At 43.2% G+C, this 26,152-nt stretch overlaps 1 protein-coding gene across 1 annotated transcript in view; it reads left to right on the top strand.

The window, feature by feature from the left end:
- The window catches only part of sema6cb (semaphorin 6Cb), a 91,162-nt gene that overhangs the window by 26,773 nt on the left and 38,237 nt on the right, over window positions 1–26,152 (top strand). Inside the window, exons 3-11 of the mRNA XM_029503530.1 lie at window positions 7,359–7,559; window positions 10,959–11,073; window positions 12,199–12,256; window positions 16,362–16,418; window positions 16,786–16,887; window positions 23,413–23,503; window positions 24,501–24,623; window positions 25,275–25,363; window positions 25,520–25,737. Of these exons, the coding sequence (XP_029359390.1) occupies window positions 7,418–7,559; window positions 10,959–11,073; window positions 12,199–12,256; window positions 16,362–16,418; window positions 16,786–16,887; window positions 23,413–23,503; window positions 24,501–24,623; window positions 25,275–25,363; window positions 25,520–25,737 (995 nt within the window). The 5' untranslated portion in view covers window positions 7,359–7,417. The remainder of the gene's footprint in view (window positions 1–7,358; window positions 7,560–10,958; window positions 11,074–12,198; window positions 12,257–16,361; window positions 16,419–16,785; window positions 16,888–23,412; window positions 23,504–24,500; window positions 24,624–25,274; window positions 25,364–25,519; window positions 25,738–26,152) is intronic.

Here is a 26,152-nt window from a genome sequence, read left to right as displayed (position 1 = left end):
GACTCAGACTGTAGGGGCAGATCAGAGTCCCTGAAATAGAAACGGCAAAAAAACACAGAAAACACTCAGCAGCTTGCCCTTGCTGCTCCACATTTTGTATCAGAAACGCTTGGGCGTGATCCAATTATGAAGCCCTTGAGAGAGAGAATGACAATGCTTGGATTTCTGTCAATATAGGCTTCAGGTAGTGTTTCTGAATTATTGACGACAAAGAGACGTCGTCAATAACGTTCACTTTTAAGTACGAAGGGAGAAAGAGATGAGGGTGATGAGGGTCTGGCCAGCATTTTATACTGATGTGTTTGATTAGGTGACCCCTGAGGTAAAGCTTCTTCGAAGAAATTGCAGAGGGCCGCAGGAGATTGAAGGCGGAGCTTGACTGACGGGGCACAGGATGATCAGGGATTTATAGGCCTCCCTCAAGATGAATCTAAATAATTAACGGGAAGCCGGTGGATGAAAAGGATTCCACTGGTGCAAACTTGATCGTTCTTCCGCTGAGACCCTTCTGGGCTTTTTTCCCCACCCATTGCAAATAGACACAAGGACGATGGATGGTGCCTGCAGCATTTTTGCAGATCGATCAGAGAACCGCCTCACTGTCTGAGCCCTCCATAGATTCCTCTGTGCGAAGCCTGGCCAGTGTGCTTTCTGTAGAAAGAGCCCGAAGAGCAGGCCTGAATGGAAGCAGTGGTACACGTACTCCCATGAAAAAAAAAAAAAGTAGTAGCTATCTGACTGACAATTTTGTAAATGGTCATGGAGGCGTAATTGTTTTCATCTTTGCTCTCACAACTAATTGAATGCATCAGTGCAATCCTGAAACTGTTGGCAGAACTTTTGCTGGCCGTCGCTGTCAGCTTGGTTTTACTTTGACATCAATCCTCTAAAGATCTGCCACAGAAGCTCAAGTATAAAGCAGGCCTCTAATCTGTGGGGATTCTCCGATGAGGACAGAGTAGAGTAGTGTGACATGGGGTGACAATCAATGACGTCTGCGACAGGACAACCCGTCACTCGTCTGAACTCTGTGGGCTCTGAGGTTAAAGCGGCGTTCCCCTGAGAACCGGCTGAGTGGCATTGATGGCAAGGAGGGTCCCGACCTCCCTTGACAGACGTGTCTCATCCTGGATGCCATCTTGCCCTCTCATTGCCATGGCACAATGCAGGCAGTCTGAGAATAAGACTACATTATACTGACACCAGGCAGTTGACATACTAATCCTAGAACTAAAGGGCTACAGGGACCATTGATTTTCTATTCTTGGTAAAAGGCAAGAGGCCAGCCATCACTCCTCTTCAAGCAGGGATGCTAATGGACTTTTTAAAATGTTACCACGGAGATCCCCAGGAGTCACTGGAGGATCTTTGAAAAATACAAAAAATAAAAAATAAAAATCCCCGGCTCCTGTAGCTGACATGTTTGTATTCAACAGCGCTGCTTGGATTTCTCTGCTGTGTCAAGTGTTTGTACGCAGCATCGGCCAGGCCAGCGACAGGTTTCACCAGATATCTTCAAACCTGAATGTCAGATTCAAGAGGGGAAAACAGACCTGGCAGATAATGCAAAGATGCTCACACTCTGTGAGCTGTGCAGCTTTAAGCATTTTGTGCCGAAACTGGGTTTTAATCTTGTATGGACAGACAGAGTTGGCCTCTCAATGCCAAATTTTGTTACCCTAAGTTGTACAAGGCATCACAGCATGAGTGAGCCAATAAGTAGGGAGCTCTGGATGCTTGTACGCAAACTGAATGTTTAAATAGATTGATTTATAAATACACAAAAAGTCTAGCACTGAGAAACTGCAAATGAACAGTTTATTGCACGAAATTACCTTCTAAGTCGAGGCATCACTATCAGGACTAATCAGAATCCTGAATACTTCTTTAATCGCCAGGGGAAATTCAGTTACGCATTTTATATTATAAAAGACCCAACCCTCTGTGGTCCCCACAGTTACTTCACATTTATAGTCAGATATGTAAGTTTTTCCTCCAGATGTTGAACAGATGAATGATTTCAGTATGCTGTACTATAAAAACTGTGTCAGGTTGGGGCAGCTCTACAGGCTCTGAACTCCTGCTTTTCAGAGATGCATTCTTATTTCGAGCTCGGCCTTATCGCCACTAGAATGACATGTTTTGCGTCACATGCGACTTGCGTTTGAAAACGGACCCGCAGAATCCACCGCTGCCTCCTGTGGGGGTTGTTCTCTCAATTATTACCAAATTCTCCTTGATCCCACTTCCAATTTTCTGCACCGACGTCTACGTGGTTAGCCATAGGAAATCTAATTAGCAACATATCTCCCGTGTGAGGGGGTTGAGTGCAGAGTTGAAATAACCGCTGGGGTAAAGAATAAAATATATATTGCAACCAGACAGAAGTCTGGGGGGGCATGAAGAAAGAACATTCATGGTCAATACTCACTAACTACTCAATGCACATCCCTGAGGAAATTTAGCTTTCCCCACATCCGTTATGTTTGAATGTCAGAGGACTGTGAGTGGAGAGTCTAAGAGAAAAACAGCTCAACGGCCATGAGCTGAAGATTCGTGTCATGAGACTGCAATGAGATCAGCGGTCTGATGAACCTTCCACACAGAGTTGGAGGGGAGGGACAATGCGGCTCGGGCCTGAACAAAGAAACATTTGTCTTACCACGCGCCGTTCATATCATGTGTTGTTTTTCCTCCTGTCACATTAAAATTCCCACGTGGTTGTTTTGACAGCAGCAAAACATCATCAGGGAAGATTTTTTTTTTTTTTTATGTGTCTGGCAAAGCAATGGAAGCTAGACAAGTTGACATCTTGTTGTTGTTTTCTTAGAGAATGCTTTTTTTTTTTTTTTTTTTAAAGTGGGGTGGCATTGGAAAGGTTTCATCGAATGTATGGGCCTCTGTCTGATAGCACAGGTAGGCGAAGGCGTCAGATACTAATGTAAACTGATGGCATCAATAGGCTCCATCAACACCACCACAATAATCCATGCATTCATCTGTATTCAACATCACCTTTCCTGAGCATTCTCTAAGCAACGTCTCCGTTATGCTCATGTCCTCTCCACCATGAACATTGTCTGCAGCTTTAAAAGACTTATAAAACACACTCTGCTTCTCAGTCATTCCACACACTTATTATCCTGTCACCATTATCATGGTGCTGTGATAGCATCCGGCGCAGGACTCTCTTGTTCAATGTCCCACTGAGAGCAGAGGCTAATGTGGCTAATTGTGTTGGAAATTGTCAAGGACACCAGGGATGTCCCTGTTCATTACGGTGGGCAGTGTGCACGACAAAAAAGTATCAGAGCAGAGCAAAGGCGAAAGCTGGCTAGACAGACAATAGGTAGATGTAATTGGAATAGATTGATTGATTAACTGATGGATGGATGGATTGATTGGTTGGTTAACTTTTCATGGGAGTGCTACCTCCGGCCGGGGACTGTGGATCATGAAACTATATTTGTGTGAGTTTCATTATGAATTTAACTGACTCCATATTCTGAGCTACACCAACAGATGAGGATGAGGACTCTCATTTCTGCATCGACCGGCTTAAAGGCCTCGGGATTCACATATTCTGTGTGGATATATTTTTATCAATCTGCAGCCACTGTGCTGTTGGCTAATCCAAATGAATGTGAGATTATCAGTGGTGCGCCCCGGGATCCCAAAAAGCCCATATCCTCCAAAGAGGCCCAATCTACCAATGTGTCCCAAATGGCTTAACAAGTCCAGTTCATTAAAAACAAAACAATCTGAGCCCCCCCGTCCAAACCCTAGAAGACAGAGAGCAAACATGGGATGGGATAAGCAGTGGCTCATTTCCCTTCGGCAGCTGTCAGCTCATCAGCCATCCACTCCTTCCGCAGACTGCACAGAAAGTCATTAAATGATTAGACTTTGTGTTCTCTTAAATTAGGAAGGTTCAGGGTCCCAGGTTTGGCAGTGGGGGAATGGGGGGTGCAGGGGAGGGAATGGGTGTTGAAACCTTTACACCAGAGTGAAAATGGGATCTTAGCATTGGCACATGTGTCTCTCTGTTCTGTCCATTTAGGTGAAAGACAAGACAAGACAAAACAAAACTGTCAAATGGGACAGGCTGCCATTTTATTCCGGTTTCACTCTCAGGAAGATGAAAATGTCAGGAAATAAGTAGCTAAAGCAAGAGAGAGCAGAACTAGTGTGACATTCTGTGTTGTAGCTAGGATGCATTGAAGATGGTTTACTCTTAGCACAAAAACTTTTTTTTATGTTTTAATGAGCACTTATAAACATGATTTAAGCATTCACACCATCAACAAGAGTGCACACGGGAACAAAATTGTGTTTCTCCTAACTCAATGTTTAGTATCAGTAAAAATAAAAGAAAAAGTTAGGAATACATTTCCTAAGGAATTAATCTCTTGAGAAGTATGAACATTTTTCAATAGCCTTCAATACAATCAGATCTCTTTATACTCTCAAAGGAGTCGCCCCCTGATGGTCAGTAGATAGAATGAAGCTTCAGCATTGACTTAACTTTTCAGACCCACTTTGTAAATATAATATAAATATAGGACAGATACAAAAGACAACTGAAACATGATTGGTGCAGTATCATTTGTAATAATGAGATGATGGTGTGTAACAGTAACAGGAAGTTATCTGTGACCTTGAAATCTGAACGTAAAGGATCAGCGTTTCCTCCTCTCTGTTTGAAGGATTTGGATTTGGCTGAGAGCTCAACAATTTGTTTTTACATCACAGACCTTTGTTCTTCCTATAGCTGCCTCCCTTTTCGCCGGGGAAATGGCTACGGGCCATGTCAGCTCAGTCTAACCAGTTCTGCAACAACAGGCAGCCAAAGGAGGTTGGTTTTGTTTTTGAACATTGTTTTCCGTGACGGCACGCACTTCTGCCTCCGTCTGCGTTAATTTGCTTCTTACTGACGAGTGCGTGTAATGATATGGCAATCAATTCTTTAATCCCAAATTTGATTTGGCCTTTAGGTCTCTTTCCACTTGTCATCCGGCAGCTCCTTGTTGCTTAAGTAAACTCTGTTGCTTTAATCCAGTAAAGCCTGTAAAATGTCTCCAGCAGCAGCTCGGAATAACGATAAAGTGAGTCAGACGGCGTGGTCTCTATCTATTGGCTTGCAGCGGAGGTACTAGCTTGAGTTTCAGTGTTGATGGCTGGCCTTGCATACACTCCTGTAGTTACAATGGTTGTCTTGTTTTGCATGCATCATCATCATCATCTCACTCTGCCGGCCTTCCGTCCTCACAAGGATTTAATGTCCCTGTATTTGGGTGCATATTCATAGCAGAGGTGAACTGGTCATGGGGATGATTTGGTATTTGGGTATTCAAAGCTGTTTTATGGGTAATTTAAGCATTTACATGAGCAAAGTCCTTTTCAGCCTCGTTGCCTGCCCCGATTGTTCTTGACATTTTAAGGGATTTTTTTTTTTTTTTTTCCTCATGCATTCGTCTGTTGCAGCTGATACCACTACAAAATAATCTGTTTGTTCAAATGCTTGTCCTCCTTGGCAGGAAAAAAAAATCCAGATTGTGGCATATGAGGCTAATCCATATTGTCCTGATATATCGCCCAAGGCAGACCACACAATCTGTTGTAATTCTCAAAGTAAACACAAGCAGACATCCGCCCACTCCCCTCGATTTATGTCGTCGTGATCATCACTTGACCTCATTGCTAAATGCAGCAGCTTCTCCCCTGCATTTAAATGAAGCAGGCTATTATCAATATTGATGACAGTTCGTGTCTCTCTTGACTTAATTTTCTGTGCCCACTTAAAACCATGTGGCCTGGGTCTCTTTGCCAAGCCACACAGTGCTTAAACTTGGGAGGGCTTTTTGGAAGAAGCCCCGTGGAGGACACGTTGCCCTTAATAAGCTGGCACGTGTGTGCAGGTCATCGCAGTTTGAAGTTTGTTTGAACAAATCCCTCTGCCGTCCATCTGCCACCAGCTCGTCCCTCAGATGTCAAACAGATGTGTGAATTAACATTTGAGCACAGTCTCGGCTTTGACGTTAATTATTCCCTCATAGACTCTCACCTCCAAAGTCCATTTGAAGGGCTTTTCTTTGTCTAATGTTGTATTGAAAACTTTCTTTTCGGCATTTTTATCCTTGACTTTTCTCTTGACTGAGTTTTTCTACTGGTGCCAGCTTTCTTCACCCACTGAATTGCTCCTGTCATTATGTAAATCAAACTAATCTGTCTATGTCTGGTAAGAAAGGATGACTCACTTCCCGTGAGCCGGTTCTGTGTGTACGTCTACGTTTCACCAGGTGTATAGAGCTGCAAATGCACCAACTTTAATGGCTTTAATAACATGTATAATTATCATTTTGCGTTCATATAATTACTTGTTTTTCTTTTTACGGACACCAGGAAGGAGTTTAAGTGTTCCATCTAATTGGCAAGAACTCAGAAAAGAAAAGAAAACATTTAAATAGGTTTGTGGAAAGTCTGTATATATTTGTGAACCAAAACATGCCATTTGATTTTGGTGTAGATCCAGAACTGTTCTTTAACTCTTCAAAGTTACCACTCACTTTCACCTGCTTCTATTAGTTTTTGTTATTTTATTTTATTTTGTTTGTTTGTTTGTTTCTTTTGTTTCTTCCACTGAGATTTTGTATGAAATTGATAATGTAGAGAAACAGTTGGGAGCCAATGTAGCAAATGTTTTATTCCCGTATTGACCCTCTTGACTGGGGTTTATCTGTGGCGGCCTCAAGGGCATCTTTACAGAGGGACTTGAAGGACCCATTTATTTCCTGTGTTTCCTTTTGAACTTACTGCTTTGTTGTGACATCACAAAGTTCCAGAAGTTCTGACGGATCAGCATTCTCTGTGGACTGAGACCTTTGACACGTTCACTGTATTTTTATTGAACCTTTTCTAAATAACCTTCACTGACCTCAGCTAAACTTTACCATTCACACTGAAGACCCTCTGGAAGTTGTTTTAAAGATGCTCTTCAACTACAGACATAATGAATGCTGCCGTCAGGCTCTGCTGTCTCCTCGGCGTAGGCGTAGGGTTAATTGTGGCACGTCAGGTGTGGCAGATCTTAGCTGGTGGTAAATGAGGCAGTTGTCCTGCTGATCAGGGCACCAACAGCCTGCCTCCCCTCTTGGTTCCTTCCTTTGACGTTTACGGTTCTCTCCCTGACTAGATTTTTTTAATGTCTTTGTGCCATAAAACCAACAAGAATTTAGCTGCCTCCTTTCTCTGTCGTCCAATCATGTAATTTAAAAGCACGATGTAAAAAGTTCAGTCTCCATCTGTAAATTTGAAGCAGATCAGATATACTAACCTCATTATCTTCTGTCTCATTGTAGGTGGGAGGTGAATTTGCTGTGGGCCATGTGTTTCTGGTGAGGTCTCATCTTCTGCCAAAATGAGGCTGACGCCCAGCTCGCCTCCGCCCGTTCTGCCAGCCATCTTGGCTCTCACCTTAGCCGCCTTCTTACCTCAGCTGTCCTCAGGAGCCACACCGTTCCCACAAGACCTAGAACCGATCAGCATCGTGGGCAGAGAATGTAAGTCTGAAATCTGTTGTTTTGACACAGCGTTGTTGTAAAAGTCTTTGTGACCAGGGAACAAGGTCCAGTGAGGTTTATTTAGCCAGTGGAATGTTTTCAGTCCTTTGTTCTGTTTTATTGGCGGCGTCGGCAGATTGATTGGAGCTGGAAGCTGTTTTTGATCTGCCGCAACATTAAGACCACCTCTGTCATAATGTGCTACCAAAACAGCCGGACCATCACACAGAGACAAACGCCCAGCCGGGATATTTAGAATCAATAATTAACCTCAGTAGGAACATTGAGTTTCAGGAGGAAACCCATGCAGACAGAGAAGGCCTGAGGCCCTAGTCTCAAACCCAGAGACACTCCACCGCTGTGCCCTCTGAAGACAGATGAAGGAAGTCGCAAGCTGTTGCCTCCATGTTTTGATTTTTGTCCAGCAGATCCCACAGATATCGGAATGACTGGAAAGTTTCAAATTATACAAGTTTTAATGTTTTCAACAACTACATCCAATTCAATTACAACTGAAGTATTGAAGCAAATGCACCGAGCAGTGGTGTAACTGGTAGAAGAGTGTATTCTTCAAAATCAGGGTCCTAGCCAGCGAGACCAGAAGTACTGCTGTAAAAACATCTCTCCCGTTTAAAATATTAAATAAATATCTGAAGTGGGGAGTTTAGATAATGGATTTGACGGTGGACTGGATCTTAGAAACCTCAGACCGGACCACCGTAGGGATCCATCAAAGCCAACCAATCACAGGGGAGGTCTACAGAAGAGATCCTGGCTGCTAAGCGTAATGGCCCATAATTGATTTAAGAGGTGGCTGAGACTGTGGCCCGCACGCTGTAATTGATCTATCTGGAAGAGAGCAACGCAACCATTAGCAGAAATAGCGACGCTAATAGTGCTATATGTGGAGCCTTATCCCAGGTGTAATGAGAGCTATTTGTCACCTCTGGTTCCAGCAGGTGACAACGTGGCACAAGGTCCCTCACAACTCCGAGAGACTTCCTTTTATGAATCGTAGCACTTTGTCAGACTGCAGTCTATGAAATCATATCCGGGCTGCTACTTCTTTTACCTCAGCATTTAGTCTTTTTTATGACTGAATTCTGAGTTAGCTTGACGCAGTGAAGATGTTGTACAGAAAGAGCTTCATAAGTTATTTATAACTCACCCTTGGCAGGACGTTTTACAGGGATTTTTCTTTCATTAGAATGATCAGGTCAATTTTGGGACATTAACGTTCTCTGGAAACAAACCCAAGTTTTGTAAATTTAAAGTCTCACTCTCTTCCATCCAAGGGGAATGACTGAGAGATGAGATTTGTGTAGTTATTTTTAAAATGCCTTAATAAAAGGTTTTGTAGCTGCTTGAAACACTCACCCACTCATGTTTTGTGTTCTTTTGTTCCTTGGGTTGTTTTGTTTTGCTGTCCATCTCATCAGCTCTGTAGTAACTGAAAGTTGTAGTTTTTGTATTCCTGTCACTGTGGAGCTGCGCCGTCATCTGCAAATCAGTTCAAGTTCAATTTAGGGGACAAAACGTAACCCAGGAAGTCCATCTTTCGTGATGCTACCATGACAAAAGCCCAGTTGTGCAGCTGGGAAAACCGAATTAAAAGGTAAATTTCAGGAGTCACAGCACCTGATTGAGGATACAGGCCCACAGAGTCCAACGCCGGTTGGATCACTGTGAAATTAGAGATGAGAGAGAGTTGGTCTATGAAATAAGAAAACTGAAAAATTACCTTCATGGATTCCCAAAACACAAAGTGATGTCATCACATTTCTGACCAGCAGCCCTAAAGCCAGAGACGTTCAGCAGATCCTCAGAAGGAAGTAGCTGGAAGCATCAAATATTTGGTGGCAGTTGGCGAACGTGCTTCCAATGTGGTGTAAAAGTTAGGCCAGGTGAGGTGGCGTGTTTCTGCCGCATTCACCCGGGACATGGATGAAGAGACTCAGTTTAGTCACTACCCTACACTGAGCCAGCGTTCCTGTGAACGGCGTCATGCTCCTGGATTTAGAATAATTAGAAATCCTCATTCACCGTGGGGAAAGGTAGAGGAGGTGGGCCACTGGGAGGCTCTTCTTCACCAGGCAGCAGAGGTCCACCGCTCAGCCAGACACTCAGCGTTTAAATCTTTAAACAGTCGATTTGAGCCGAGCAGTTTGGGGGGGGGGGGTCACAGCTCCGCGTAGAGAGACTAATTTCAGATTGTGGTGTATCTCCAGAGGGATTGCTAATTCAGCAGCAGCCTGGGTCAGACGGGAGGCTGGAGGGCACTTCATACGGTTCTTCAGAGAGCGCCGTGGCCTTGAGCTCAGTCTTTGCTTAGTTAAAAAAGAGGAAGGAAACAGTGGGGGGAGTCTTTGTTAAGGCCGGGTGTCCACATGGGGCAGGCTAATTTTATTCCTGCCCTGAGTATCCTTTTTTTTTTTTTTTTGGGTTCCTATTGAACACTTGCAGAGTGTGTCCATCCGCTGGCTGACTGTCATTCTGTTATTTAAAGCACTGAGCACAATCTCCTGCAGTTTAAATTATCGTCTCCCTCTACTGAGCGAGTCCACTGTTTCAGTATGAAGACGCAGAGTGAAATTAAAACAGACCAAAATTAAAATAAGAACAGACCAAAGCTCCCTCTTTCTCTCTGCACCACTTCCTTTTGTCAGGGTTTATGGAAATTCCTGGAAAGTAAAGAAATCGAAAAAGGTTTTCTGTTTTCCAGGCCTGGAAATGGTTGGGAATGAACTGAATGTTTTCAGCTTTTTCTTTCTAACCAGGCATGTCAGAGCCGTTTTACCAACTGAACACATTCAAACTGAGTTCATAGCAGCACCAAGTTGAACCTTTACTGACCCCACTGACAAACGATTACTTTTTGAAAACATGCGTGAATCAGAGAGAAACACTTTCCATTGAGATGCTTGATTTGTTTCCTTGTCCTCACTTGGCACCGTCCCCAGACGCGCCTGTTAAGGAGCTGTGTATTTAAATCAGACTGACTTCTCTGACACTGCTGTGTAATTTCTAACTTTGGATGCTATTTTTTTTTCTCTCTCTCTTAATCATCCACCTCCACAAGTGCACATTAGCATACAGTGTATGCTCTGGGTTTGTTAGCACAATAGGCCAAATTGTAACCTCCTGTTCATTTTTCTTGAAAAATGCTGCCGGTTTTTGTTGTTTGATTGTGTTCTGAGGCTCACATACAACTAAGATAGTGCTTTGGAAAGCCAACCTACGTAGTGGACTGTGCTGTCTGATTCCTCTTTGAATGAACGTGAAAGTTGAGCTCTGACTCTTTTTAATAAGACCTAGACGGACTGTTGTGCGTTTGTCTGATGTTCCTAACCTTTGTTGTCGGTATTAAGGCGTACTTTCTTTTCCCTCTCTTCCCCGCAGCCTCCTACCTCTACCCCAGCTTCCAGGGACTCATGTCGGACAATGACACCGTCCGCCTGGGCCTGGACTTCCAGAGGATGCTGAGGATCAACCACATGCTCTACATCGCTGCCCGGTAGGTAGTGGGAAAATACTTTCTGAATTAGGAAAAAATATAAATATATATCTATTTTTTAAAATAATTGTAGCAGCTGTATGAGGAGAAGGTGGCATTTTAGAGAAAGTCTCTGTTAAAAATAAAATGAGAGATGAGTATTTAATGGAGAGCAATCCAACATTCTAGTATCTGTAGACTGTGTGTTGAAAGAGCGAGCTGGCCGACGCAGCCGATGATTTAACACAGCCGCTTCTCTGCGGCAGATCAGCAGCAGCAGCTGCGACACATACACCACGTATCCAATGTGTCTTCAGCGTGAGTCGCTCTTTATTTACAGTCTGGAGGTTACACAAAGGCCTCAGTGACAGTCACACTCATTCATCACTGTTTTCAATTAGTCGTTAGCAGATTAATGTCAGAATTTATGATCAGAAGTTACCAAAACCCAAACCTGAACTCCTGAACCACGATGTGCTTATGAACTCACTCAGCAGCCAAAATACCCCGAAACAATGTATGAACTTGTTTGTTTCAACTTTATTCAACGAGTCGAGTCAAAACAGCTTGAAGTCATCGCAGTTAGCAACATCTGTGTGAGTGAAAGTCATTTATAACTCGACTCCTTCGACAATAAATTCTTCCTTTTGTAAAAAAAAACCCTGCTGGTTCTGCTCAGACTTGGGCCTGATCTGCCCCCCACACACACACTGAGCTGCTTTTACTTTACTACATCTCTCATCCTTAAATGCATGTTCTGGATCGAGGTGTTGTTGGTTAATTAGGCCTCTTCTGAGTTTCCTGCCCGCCCAAAAAAACTTATTCTTAATGTTCCTAAGTGGATTCAACATTTTCCACAGCTGCGCTTAGCTGCGTTCCTGCCTCTGAGTTCATGTTGATAGCTCTAAAACTTTTACTGTTGGGAAACTTCTTTGAGGCGCTCAAATTGAAAAGCCAATGAGCTGGCTGTTCATCCACCTTCAACCTGCTGCTGCTGAACAGCTTCGATCAGCCTTACTGAGCAGAGCAGAAGCTTTTTGTTTGTTTGTTTGTTTGGCTCTGAGGCTTCCAGAGCTTTGCATTCAGAAAGCATCAAGTCTGAAGAAAACCATGCCTCACTAACTGTCTTCACTCCATTTTTTTCAGGGACCACGTGTTTGCCATCAATCTGGCTGTTTCATCTGAGCAGATAATCCCACGGCAGGTAGGAAACTCTGTCTACTCTGATCCTGACCAAAAATCCGCTTGTGTTCCTTTCAAAGTCACGGCCGGGTCCGACAAAGAAGAGCGACTTTTCACGATACGTGTGTTCGAGTCAATATGCGGTTTTGTACCAAACACAATATTTAACATGCAGCTTGTCCATGACATTTAGTTTTTTAAAATGACAAACATTTTTTCATTCACTGGTGGAAAAAAAAAAAAAAAACATACATCCAAGATGGATTCTTGTTCTGAGGATCTGGCATTTAAGGAGTGATGTCTCTTGATCCTTCAGCAACAATATCAACAATCTGTGAGCTACCAGCAGAGCCAGGTGCAGCCAGCAACTTTCAAAGATTCATCTGTTAAAATGGGATTCTGGGAGTCAGTAAATATACAATAAAACAAGCTCTGGATTATTACTATTTTTATCTTTATTGAGGACACAGCTCGGAGGAAGTCCGCAGAAAAAAAACCCAAAACAAAACACATGATATCTTTAAAGAGAACCCAACAGGCTGAGAGTTAAATTTATTTATTTCGTTTTACAGCGGCCCAACATTCACAATCATTCGGCGTGTTCTTGGGACTTTCAGCAGCAGCTTAATGCAGTCGTCTTAAGCCACTGTGAGTCTCTGTGTGCTGCCTCTTAGGGCTGGGAGATTAATCTTATTTTAGTTTTGATGACAATTTTGGCTTCTAAAGGTTACGAAAACACGATAATCAAAATAAATCCGCATCCTATTTCACAACAAACTTCATCCTCTGAGCCGAAAACCAGAGCTCAGATGTTTTCAGCATGTGAGCTCAGAGTTTCCCGCATTCATCCTGTATTTTGGAGGAATCTCCGTGTATTTTTTTTCTTCTTTTTTAAAGAAAGAGAAAACTTTCTGTAATGTTTGTATCTCATTATTTCCCCTCTCTACCCTTTGCCTGCCTTCTTATTCAAGTATTAAGCAATCTCTCTTCAGACATACATCCAACACAAGTGGAGCGCTGCTCTTCTGGCTTTTCGAGTTCTGTGTTCCCTTCCTATCTGAATCTCATTTGTCAAACATGATTGCACTTCAATAAAGGCGCTCAGAGAGCAGGGCTTTTTGTTTTTTTATTGGTTGTGTTGCCTACCTCTCCATATCGGGGGGAGTCTAAACTATTGATCTGGGTGTCGTCTGTGGCAAAAGGATCTGGAGCTTCTGAGCTTTGTGTTGTTAGCTCATCTTTTTTCAGTCGGGCTGTGTGATAGCTTTAGATATTGAAATTTTCTATATGATGCATTCTTTCTTTCTTTTTTTTTTTTAATTCGTTCAACCAAACTTGCAGTGTGACAGCAGGAACCAAGAGAAAAATGATTGAAGACTCGTCCCATAATTCCTCACTCTCCCCTCTCTGTTATCTGTCTGAGCTCGATCGTTAGCGCGTGACTGACTCATACCGCCAGAGAACGATACGTCCTCTTCAACTCTGATCCATTCCTTCAGCCGGGCTCATTTTTAGACCGGCTCTTCATTTTTCATGCGAGGCCCTCATTCACATTCTCCCCCTCACTTATCTCCCCGGGCCGGGGTGGCCATAAGTAATTATTAGTAAACCAAATCGAGCATAGACAAGGCAGGACTTATTACCATAATGCTGACTCCTGCTGAATTCCTGTCAGATCTTCACCCGAGGACCTGGAGGGAGGAGATGCTGCCTCTAAAGTTGGAGATTTCACATGCTGCTCCCAGACACGTCGGTCTGACTCAGCTGATTGACAACGTTATTTTAAAATGTGCCAAATCAAACACACTCATGTTGCTCAGAATATTATAAAGCACCCAGGGTCCTTTCTACAAGAATATATAAATTTTTTTAAATTTTTATTTATTTATTTTTTTTTATTATTTTTTCAACAAGACTTAAATACTTAAATATGTATTTATTGGTTGAAAGTTACTGTCTCATTTCCAGTTGCTGTTTTTTAGGTGCTAGTGAGCTGTAATAGTGTCTTTAGCCTAGCTGGTTACAGTGGCCTCCCTCTCAAATTGATCTTTCTGCTCAAATGTTCTGTGATTTATCTGCCTTGTTTAGTAATGAAGCAACATACAATAAATTCCCACCGAGCTCAGTGGAGAGCAGGATGGTGTTCATAGTCCAGCTGTGTGCTGGATTTATACCTTCATTTTCATTACCGTTTGAGTAACGTGAAGTTCTACAGAGAAGCTTTGTTATGTTTACCATTAAAACAACACACACATCTGCAGCGAGAACCGGTGAGTGCCGGGAGGTACGCTTATTGTCAGGAAATGTTGAGGGAATGAGTCACGTGCTGTTGGTTTTTTCTTTGATGATTTGTTTATCAGAAGAGAAAAAGAATAAAATACAGAGCCGTCACACTGTAGTGGATGTAGTGGAAAAGGCACGGAGCTGGTCTAGGTTGAAAGTCGTCCTTCTCCACATTGATGTGTCTCTCTCTTTATCTAACGTGCTGCCAGTTTTCCTGCATACGAGAGCATCAGATTGAATTCAAGGCTCAAAGTCATTTCTGACTTGGTGGAAAGAAAGCTGTCTGTTGAAGGGAACTGGAGAGCCTGTAGTACAAATAGTATTTTTTTTTCCTTTCTGTGGTCCAAGACAAGTGACCCTCATCTTTGATAAGAGATCAAAATGTATTACATCACCGGGTGGCTCACGGTGAGGCTGTAACCGAGAACACCTTGACCTGAATTTGAGACAACATCAGAATGAAAAGGAATATATCGCTCAAACATCTCCGCTGCAGGAATAAGACTCGTCTCAATTTTTTATTTTTGGCTTCCTCTTTGGTTTGCAAGGACGAAACTTTAAAGGCTCACTCCATTTTTAATTAACTTATTGTTTGTGCCCACATGATGGTTACATCAAGTGTTGACTCAAATGCAGACTTGTGGTGTCCAGACAGGAATTATAAATGTACATGTGCATTAAAAGTTTAGATGCTGACCGACTGTATATTTATTATGAGGACTGTGCTCGCAGGAAACAAACATGACTGAATTTTAAAAATGCTGCCCAGTGCTTGAATTGGAGAAACAAAAGTAAATTGGCTCACACAAGCAAACAATATTAAATAAAAAAAGACAGGAAGAATTACTGCTATATGTATTTATGTTATTAAAAAGCATTTTTTGAATTATTAATATAACAGACGGACAGAAAAGGGAGTTAGCCACAAAGAAAATGAGAGTAGTTAGTTGTCGGGCACTGATGTATTCACTCTGGAGATAAACTGCATTAAGTCCGGTTAATTCACTTCCAATAAGCTCTGAGAAGTGGGTTAACTTGATTTGTCAAGAGGTGAATCACGTGGTGCACTCTGGGTAATGTAGTTAATAGGGGGCACATACAAATAGCCTGAAGTCTGAGATGGAGACGGCAGAGACAAGCAACAAAAATTAACAGCAGCCTAAAAAGTGAAGGAAATACTGTGATGGCGCGTGAGGCAGAAACGTCGAAGACCAGATGGGACTTCTTGTTCTCGGAATGGCCGTGTCTTAACCCCTGAATGTTTACACGTCGCTCATTGAAACGTCAAGCTTCTGTCTCTGCAAGGAGCCGTTCCCAAAAAAACTAACGGGGACGTATGCAACTTCCCAGCAGTCAGCAGTCAGTGCGGCGGTTCAGATCTGAGTTGTTTGGGAGGGGCGTTCAGCTGGCAGAGCCTGTTAACAAGTCAATGAACCTCCAGAAAAACAAGCACTAAGACAGGAAGTGTGTGCTGGAAGAGGGCAGAGCTTTTGACCGCTCCTTTAATTGGGGTTAATTGACTCCTCCTCATACAGACAGTGAAGTGATAGAATAATCCTCTGCGGCTCTTTTGATTCCCTCCGGTTCTCTCACTCCCTTTCTTTTTTTTATCACTGAGGAACCACACCATTTAACGGCCCACTGATGAGCTGCTCAGGCCGCTGTGGGCGTCCCTGATTCTCCTCTGTTTGTTTGTTTTTCTCCCCGACAGTTTATTGAAGTTAATGAGATTTTCATCACAGCTGTCTCATAACAGCACTTGAACGATTCGGAGCAACAAAAGCTGGGATGGTGAGAAACTGCTCATCTTGGAGCTGACAGTTGGCTCTGTGTTCATTTTTCAGAAACTGACTTGGAAGACGAAGGATGTGGAGAAGTGCACCGTGAGAGGGAAGAACAGCGTGAGTATTATTCTCCAATCTCTCCATTCCTTCTAGCTCCTGTGTTTCTGTGTGTGTGCGTTGTTGGTTTCTCCCACTCCTTTGCTTCCTACTTCATTTCCTGTACAAAAAATGTTCTTCCCAAGCTAAGGTGTGCATATAGCTTATCAGAATCGTGCCAGACAGACCACGGGGCGCCCGGAGTTCTCCTCCCAAGAGCAGCAGTGAAACCACCAGAATGTGCCAGGGGATTATGATAATGACTAAAGCGTGTGTTTACGTAGATTGTCATGGCTACTTTGCTTTGAGTGTGTCGTTGGCGTGCTAGGCGCCCACGTTGACCTGCTCCCTGATGTTCAATAACCTCAAGCTGCTTCCCTCCTGACAGGACGAATGTTACAACTACATCAAAGTGCTGGTGCCGCGTAATGACGAGACCCTTTTCGCATGCGGCACCAACGCCTTCAATCCCACCTGCCGCAACTATAAGGTGAGATACCGCACTGCCGCACGCCACCTCCTGGCCTCAATTACAGATAAGAGATCATATTACAGCTGTTTGCCAGATTTGTTTGACCGCGTCCTTGTGTGCCGTTCCCGCCGCACCCACATCATTTCAGATGCTAATGGAAACAACGAACCGTAAACAGGATTCGCCTCGTGATCCTTTAAGTGCCACTAGCGGGGCTATCATGTCATAAACAACCACGTAAACACGAGCTGCGGACACTCGAGCGCCGCAGATGTTTTATACATCAGTGTCACACTCGCAGGACGGTAGACCATGTACTGTTGGTTTAATGGCGTTTGTTTGTTTGTTTGTTTTATTGTTTGCGTTGTGCAATATTACACACAGACGTCATTTGGTGTGCTTTACAGAAATAAAAGAAGCATGAAAATAGAAGTAATAAACATAATGAGGGAACATAATAAAAGATGAAAAAATCCATCATCCATACCGCTGATCTGGAACCAGGAGGGGGGGGGGCGGTCTGGACAAATCGCCATGCTGTCATCAGGCTCAAACACAAAGAACACCCATTCTTGTTTATGGACAATTTTAGAGGCACCACTCAACCCAATCCGTCTTTGGACTGGGGGGGCCCAATCACTGCACATCATTCTGCCTTAAAACAAAACATATAATATCTAATTAAAGCTCCACATTAAATAATTCAGTGAAGCCAGAGGACAAGAGCAGCTTTGAGTTTCTCCAGTTTGGGCTGATCTGGCCCCTATGGAGAGCCGGTTCCAGCTGAGGCAGCTTCACGGTTGAAAGCTGTAAAGACCTGCTGGGCTGGAATAATGTGCTGTTTTTAAAGAAGCATCACATAAGCCAACATTCTTTGGTGCTGATGTTATAAACACCAGTTCATTAAGATTACTGATAAGTCAAGTAACAATCGTATGAATAAGAGGAAGTAACGGATATATTATAGAGAAAACACTTTTTAATTATCGGAAGAGAGTAACTGCAACAGAGAGCCAAAATGAAAAAAAAAGAAAGTGGAAGTCTCCGCCATCGCACACGGACACTGCAGGACATCATGAGCAGACTGCGGACCATGTGAAACTTTCTTATCTGGAGCATCCTCAGCCACAACTATTGTGAGAAGGAACAGATTCACAGTGTTGTTGTTCTAACTGATGCATATTTTCCAATCGGGCTCTATTGTCATTGACATTACTGTCAGCAGCGGTGAACACCAGGGGGAAGGTTCTGGTTTGAACCCGTATCTGTGGCCTTTCTGTGCCTGGCTGGGTTCCCCCCGGCTTCCTCCCCCAGTCTGATAGACTCACAGTGGATGGAAGTCCAACTGGCCTTGTGGCACAGAGTTTTAACTGAACTACTTTGGACCTCTACAGTCGTGCAGCCTGGAGGCAAACAGAGTGAGATACGTGATTTTTAAATATAAATGATTATTCCCATTCACAACTACTTTGATGATGGAAAGTCATCTTGTTCTTCTGTTACTTTTACCTTAAGCCTTGATGGATAGGAACAGTGGACAGAGGCAGGAAATGAGGAGAAAGGGGAGACGTGTCCCATTCCTAAGCAACCATGAGGCTGGATATTTTACAGTATAATAATAAACCGTAAAATGAACATTAATATTCAATAACCCTGAAAAGAAAACTCAGGGAAAGTTCATCAAATACATAAGAAACAACAAATAAAACACTACACCCTTTCTTTTGCTGAATACTTTCAGCTCAGTAAAGCCCAGACAATAGATAACAGCATGCTAGCATAGCGTGGAAAAAGGCAGGTACTGTGAAATAACTCCCACAGACGCTGCTACAAAAGACGGGTCAAAGCAGGTTGAAGGCAGCATTTGTCCGCTGAGAAGAAAGAAAGCCGTCGCTTCAGTCTCTTACCTCAAGTGATGCCTCACAAACAGCAGCACATGTGAAGATGTGCAGTGATTACATAGATTTAAACAAACACACAGCAACATATGCCTGATGTACAAGACTCAAAGAGAATATCTCTTGTTTTAAGTGCAGCAGATCTGCACAGAGGACACACTGTTCCCTGTGAATATGCTCTCTACGTGGTGAGGCGGCTTCAAACGCTTAATGCCGGCTGAATAATATGTTGGCTCAAAGTGGCAGATGTAAAGCAATCTGTTGACAGAAAACAAGATATGGTGATGATAGTAATAATACAGCAGCTCTTAACACGCACACAGAGGGGAGAGAGGACAAAAGTGAGGAGAGGAGACAAATCCAGACACAATTATCCCTCCGATAGTCCCGATAAACAGCCGCACAGAGTCAAACCGCTGTGCTGCAGGAAAGGCACGCCTTCCATTAAGGACACTGAAAAGGTGACGCTCCCTCAGTTTGAGGAGAGAAGAAGAAAATTAGCAGCACGGCCATTAGAGGAACAAGGAGGCCGTAAATCTTATGTCTGAGATCCTCAGGATTTTACGTTTATTTTTCCACCGCTGACCTGCGAACTAGCTAACCCGGGCTTCTTCTGTCCTTTTCCAGCAGCACGAGAAATCACTTAAAGGTTTACACATTGAACGGAAGCACTAACAAAAGCCTGTTGTTCCCAATTTGGATGGCAACGGTTTTAATAAAAGAACGGCAGCACAGATGGTCCGTAATTCTGTACTTCTCTATTCTTGGTTGGTCTTCAGCGAGTCTGTGACAGAGTTCAGCCCTTGACTTTGAGAAATCTTCACACTTCTGTCGCAGCTAATGAAGAGTGTACTCTGTATTATCCCAGCCCCTGAAATGATGATATTAATATCAATTATAAACATAATACAAATATATTTCATACAAGTAAAGGACATTCCTGCCAAACTAATTGAACGTGTAATGTTAATACTGTCAGTGAGGAAATATGTTTTAAATTATCTTTGCACAGGATGAAATAAATAACCAGATTTTTTTTAAAAATTACAGCGTGTTAATTGTGGACACCGACATTTTTACGACTCGTAGCTTCACGTTATTCTGCAGTTGGCTAATGATCCACATGCTTCACCGCCCTGGCAGCAGCAAGGACGCAACGGTTAATTGTATTGCACTTTTTGCTGACGGTCACAAGGTGCTTCACCGTTAAAAGACTAAAATCAAACAAAAGAAGAATGAGATTCAAACAGTGAATTAAATGCATCAGATGAAAAAAAAAAAAAAACAAGACAGAAAAGGACCACATGCTGCCAAAAGGCCTGTTTGATCAGATGGATAATTTAATCTCAGAAGAAGAACAAGAACACACACACACACACACACACACACACACACACTCTGCTCTGCTTTGTAATTGTTTTCTTGCTGACTTGCTCATCAGCCCAAAAACTGATCCATTTCAAACCCGACATCTACTCCAGTCCAGATCAAACATCAGAACGTGAATAAATGCCCTCTGTGGATTATTATTATTACTAAACAGAGACTTATATTCAATTGAGACAATGACGGTCCACATCGGGGATGAGCTGGATGTAAAAATACACTTAGACACTTGTAAGCTAACTAATAACCATCAGGGGCCGACTCCATAAGCCTTGTATTGAAGCCTATGGGAAGATGCCCCTCCTTCTCATTTAATTTATTAGCTCAGTAAATGATTTCCTGCCACTTGAGGATCAGCAAGGAGCCACATAAGAAAGTGTGACTGTTCTGGAGCGGAAGACCAATTGGCTGAACTTTATTCTGCTCAAGTTTAATTTGATATCTTTAGAAAAGAGGCAGATGTCACATTAGGCAAATTAAAAAGCAAAGCAGGAATATTAAACGCTTTATTGGTGCCATTTGTGCATTGATTTGTCTATCCAGTCTCCACACACTGTCCAGGATCAAGTCTCAGGTGTCAGTACTCAGGGCCAAGGTCGATTTGGAATGTTTAAAGAAACGCATAAACGTCTTTGACACTCCACCTCTGATTTATAGTTTAACCAAAACACATCCACACATTCTTTCTGTCTGCCTTTACCCCCCTCCCCGAATTCTACCCCTCCAGCACTCGTTTTATTCCCTAGTCTGGAAAAAAAAAGTACAAGAGATGACTATCCAGACAGCTGGGGAGAGTGGGAGGAAGTGTAAATCATATCAAGGAAACTGTCTCTGGGAAAATCTGCAGAGGACAACGGGGGATTGAGTGAAAGGCGTCTGAGTGTGCAGTTCGAGTGTGTGTTGGTCAAAAGACATGAATTGATGCCCAGCCGTGAGGACGCATCTCCACCGACCGGACTGTCGAGACAGCTGGTGTGCTGACAACAGAGAGGCTGTTTCCAACACGCGGCTGCAATGCAACAAAACCTGGAAACATCAGATCCATCTGTCTTCATCTGCACACTGGAGTAACAAGCTCCCACTCACTGCGCAGCTCTCTTTTTTTCCCTGATCAGCAAACTGTTTCACTTCAAATCAGCAAACGAGCCTTCAGGACAATACTGTTGATTTCTAATCAGCTTTAAAACTTAAATGTAATTTCAATTGAACAAATCTTCTGATTACTGATTAGAGACTCTTAACCGCGTTTATCGAAACTACTATTCTCTCTTTGTTTTTCTTCCCCCTTGTTTGCCTCTTGAATCAGCATGTCATGTTTTTTTGATGACTTCCTGACTTCCTGAGGTTTATTTTGGAAAAAAAATTCCCTGTTTAGTAAATAAGTTTTCTAGTTAATTGTAGAATACAATTAACCTCCTCTTCAGCCCCACCTTCTCTTCCAAAGATGGTTTCTTCTTGGTTTAAAATAAATAATAATAAAAAAAAGCAAGATGGCTGACAGCCAACCAGTTGGTGACATCATGCTGAGGGGACACTTTTTGATTACATATCAGATCACTTAAAAAAAAAAAAAAAATCAATCAGTCTTTAGTCTGAGCCACCTCTAAAGAGAAGCCTGAGAAGAGACGTAAAACTACACTGGGACGGTTTTTGGTTCCTAAAAACCGCAACTATAAATTACGAGTACCGACATTTCAGCATGAATAGACATAACTGGAAATAAGTAGTTTTAAATAAAATCCACACCAAAATCAAATTTGAACAAAGTTGAACTTACCGCAAACTTTTATTCAAATCTGTTTGCTTTTCTTTTTAAACTCCTGCTAAAAGGATGGAAAACTTGGACTTGGAAGGAAAACAAGCAATTATAAGAACACAGAATGATAACTAAACGTGTTAAACATCCACGGAGGCTCCACCTCACAATCATTTGAAGCATCTGCTGCCCACCGTCCTCCAGGACCAGGACTGTTTTGGCAGTGGTCATAATGTTATGATTGATCAGTGTAAATGGTGGAAAGCAGTAAGAATTTTAAGGAAGACTGTAACATCTTTACATTTTGTGCCAAAAAGTAGAAAATCTAACTCGTGTCCTCGGTCACGTCTCTTTCACGTTGCTCTCTTTGGCAAAAAGCCCAAACTGTGAAACATTAAAACACTTGGCCTTTGCCTTTTTCCCATTTTCAATTCATGTTTTTATTTTATGTTATTATCCAGATATGCACAGTGCTCACATTTGATGATGAGGCGGTTACAATCAAAGAGCCACTTAATACGATTCATTACAGAGGCGGTGCCGACGAGAGACTCAGTCTGAACAACAAGTGAACACTTCACAGGGGTGATATTTAGGGCAGCGCTGTTGTGTTGGATTGCATCATGTTCAGGGTGTAAACACATACCTCTTGCATTTGAATCTGAAATCCCCCGGGGCAGAGTTTTAGATGGTCGTAAAGTTTTTTCATCGCTGGGTGATCGTATTTCCACGCTTACGCAGAGCAGCCGTAAACCCAGTTCACGCCCATCTGAGGTGGAAGTGTAAATAGATGTCGTCTACAGTGACCTTTCCAGAAACAGACTCCCGTGACGGCCATTTTGAAAGTGTTTCAAACAGGATGATCCGATGATTTATAGAATAAAATAACCGTGAATGTAACACGCCATTACACACGCTGTCGTGTCAGAGGAGGCGACGCGGCGTCACATAAACCGAGCCACGTGTTAATGGACTGTGAACGCTGTTTGTGCATGTGAGTCCCCTTGTTGCAACAGACGACAGTGAATTTGCTCTGCATGCATTCAGCCTCCACTTCACACACACACACACACACACACATGACTGCTTTTTTGCTTTTTGTCATATCTGAGGTTACAACCTCGTTAACAGCAGGTTGAAAAAACGGCTAAATATCTGCGTGTGAGAGATAAACTGTCCTCTCGGCTCGTGGCAGCAGGGCCTCGGACTTCACACCCGTACGGTGGATCAAATGAAACTTTAATCTTTACGATGCACGTGTTTCCTCTCGTCGTCACAGTTCGATTCGTTTCACATCCTTTACATTCAGATGCACAGTGGTCGCCACATTAAAGAGTTTTGTGTGCAGCTCATTGACTCCGGTGCTCGTTGCAGCAGGGGCCTCGTGGGTTTACGAGTGTAAACAATAACGCTGCTTTTGTCTTTATGATTGTTGCTGTGCCTTTTTTATTGGCTGAGCTTTACTGTTCTTTAAATGGCCTTATAAAGTCCTCTGTGACCTAGATGTCCACACTGGAGCAGGAAGGAGAGGAGGTGGTGGGACAGGCCCGCTGTCCCTTCGAGTCCCGCCAGTCCAACGTCGGCCTGTTCGCAGGTGAGTTGCAAGTTAAATCCCCACAGCGGCTGACCTGATAGTGAAATTATGAAGAGCATCTGTCATACACAAAGTGCAGCTTTCAGGTGTATTCATGGGTAAAGGTTTACATCGTCGATCGATCAATCACACAAACAGCTGTCTCTTCTGGAAACATCAATACTACATCCATTTTTGTCAGGTCCATTATCCTTATGTGGTAAATCAGAGCAGGTGTGCATTGATTTTAAAGGTCTGACTTCATAATGATAATGTAGCTTTGACAAATGTTCATGTGGACCTGACGATCACTCGGATGGATGACATCAAAATGTAAGTTTCTGCAGTCTGTGCATTGATTTTCTCCTCAAACAGAAATGAATGGGAACTAATGGACACCCTGATTGGAGATATTAAAAAAAAAGAAAACTGACGTGTGTTAACTCTATTACATTTGGATTTAAGTACATGACTTTTCTGAATTAAATCTGGACAGAGGTACAATTTGCTGTATTTACGTCATTGAGCAGAAAGACGCCTGATAAAAGATCCAATCGAGGTTTAATAACAGACTTAACTACTTGTTAACTCCCACTTCAGGATGTCAGAGCTCTCTGGAAAACAGCTTGAGCTTGAAGTCAGAGATGTAAATGCAGCTCAGAGCAGATAAACACAGGGTATGATCTTTATTTGTCCCTGGATGGATCCTGATTTGTGGTTAGATTTTCTTTACTAATCGTAGCAACAGAGGAAGTTGATACTTCGTGGACGCGTCAGGGTCAAGTTCAGGGGAAGAGCCAAACTTCCACTCAAATCCTGCCAGGTTTCCACTGACATTTATGCAAAGTTCACACAGGGTGTTATTAAAAGTGACACTTTCTCTCACATCTGTTCTCCTTTGCCTCTTTTTAAAGGGCAATAAAAGTCACCTGTGACTGAAAACAGGGTTATTCATGACCATTACTTTTTGTTTTGTTTTGTTTTTCCTCTCACTCTTGTCCTAACTCTTGTGTCTCAGGTGGTGATTTCTACTCAGCCACCATGACCGACTTCTTGGCAAGCGATGCAGTCATTTACAGAAGTCTGGGAGAAAGTAGCCCCGTCCTCCGAACGGTGAAGTACGACTCCAAATGGCTGCGAGGTGAGCGCCCAGCATGTCGGCGTACAGTAACGTACGAGAAAAAAAACGATGGGGGTTCCTAGATCTCTGAGGAAAACAGAGCTTTTATTATTAAATCTTTTTCAACATTAGGTGTAAGAAAATCAATGTAAGTCTTTTTCGGCACCTTTCTGCTGCGACACTGCAAGAAGCATTGGAAAACACGTAGTACAGTTCGATTCGGCTTTACTGGAGTCGAGCACAACACACTCCACTTCCTGCTGTCTGGGGAGCGATTCAGGACAATTATAGTCCATCTGCAGGAAATCAGCATCCAGCTAGAAGTTTCACAAACGATGAATAAAGGTATATAAACTTTCAAAATGGTTTAGCGAGAGAGAGAAAGATTTGTAAGTGATGGCTCTTCTGGCTGCAGCTGACTCATCCAGCACCAGTTTTGCTGTGTCAGCGCAGTAAATGCTTTGTTTGCAATGCTAAGAGTGTATTTTTCTGTTTTTATTTGTCGGTGCTAATATTCACATTTATAACACTCTCCCCTGCGTCTCTCCAGGACACATTTTCCAAACGGAGCATCTGTGTTTACCAGCTTTGCTCTCAACGTGCTGTCATGTTGGAAATAAGGCATCACGGCCAGACTGTTTCTCACACATCTTTTCTTCTCATCTCCCACAGAGCCCCATTTCCTCCATGCCATTGAGTACGGGAACTATGTGTACTTTTTCTTCAGCGAGATCGCAGTGGAGTACACGACTCTCGGCAAGGTGAGGGACTCATTTCAGACCAGACGTCCGAACGAATGCCTCATTCCAACCACATCGGAACCTCGTCTGTCCTGTTTTTTCCTGCATGGCTTCGTCTCTGTGCGCTGTGGTAAACATCATGAGAGCTGACTCCCCTCCATCCCTCCATCCTCTCAGGTGGTTTTCTCCAGAGTTGCTCGTGTTTGTAAGAACGACAATGGCGGCTCCCCCCGGGTGCTGGAGCGTTACTGGACCTCGTTCCTCAAAGCGCGACTGAACTGCTCCGTCCCCGGCGACTCCTTCTTCTACTTCGATGTCCTGCAGTCGCTGACCAACGTACTGCAGATCAACCACCGGCCGGCGGTGCTGGGCGTCTTCACCACGCAGGCCAACAGGTCAGACAGGCATGACGGGGGATCGGTGTTTGTTTTGTTTGTTTTAGAGGTAAAGCTGCGGTCGAGTCAGACGTACCACCACACAAATACTCCGTGACAGCAGGTGTCATAACCTCCTGGTAAAGAGTGGCTAGGCGTGATGCTACACCTGTTCTGTCTGTTACCGTGACAACCCTGTCTCCAAGCTGACCCACAGCGGTTTATCATCTTTGCTGTGAAAATACAAACAAAATTAGAGATGAGCACACACAAACACATTTCATCCTAAAACTACTTATCAAGTTGTCAGTCACCACCAAAATGGCAACAGCAGAGCTCTCTGAGCTCTGAACTGCTCCTCAGAAACATGTGACTGAACGCCACCGAGGCCGAGCCAGCCCAACACAGCCAGAAAGCTCTTAGCAGAGGAAGTACG

The sequence above is a fragment of the Echeneis naucrates genome, chromosome 6 (genome assembly GCF_900963305.1).
Source record: "Echeneis naucrates chromosome 6, fEcheNa1.1, whole genome shotgun sequence".
Taxonomy (NCBI): domain Eukaryota; kingdom Metazoa; phylum Chordata; class Actinopteri; order Carangiformes; family Echeneidae; genus Echeneis; species Echeneis naucrates.
This window is presented reverse-complemented; position numbering and strand designations above follow the sequence as displayed.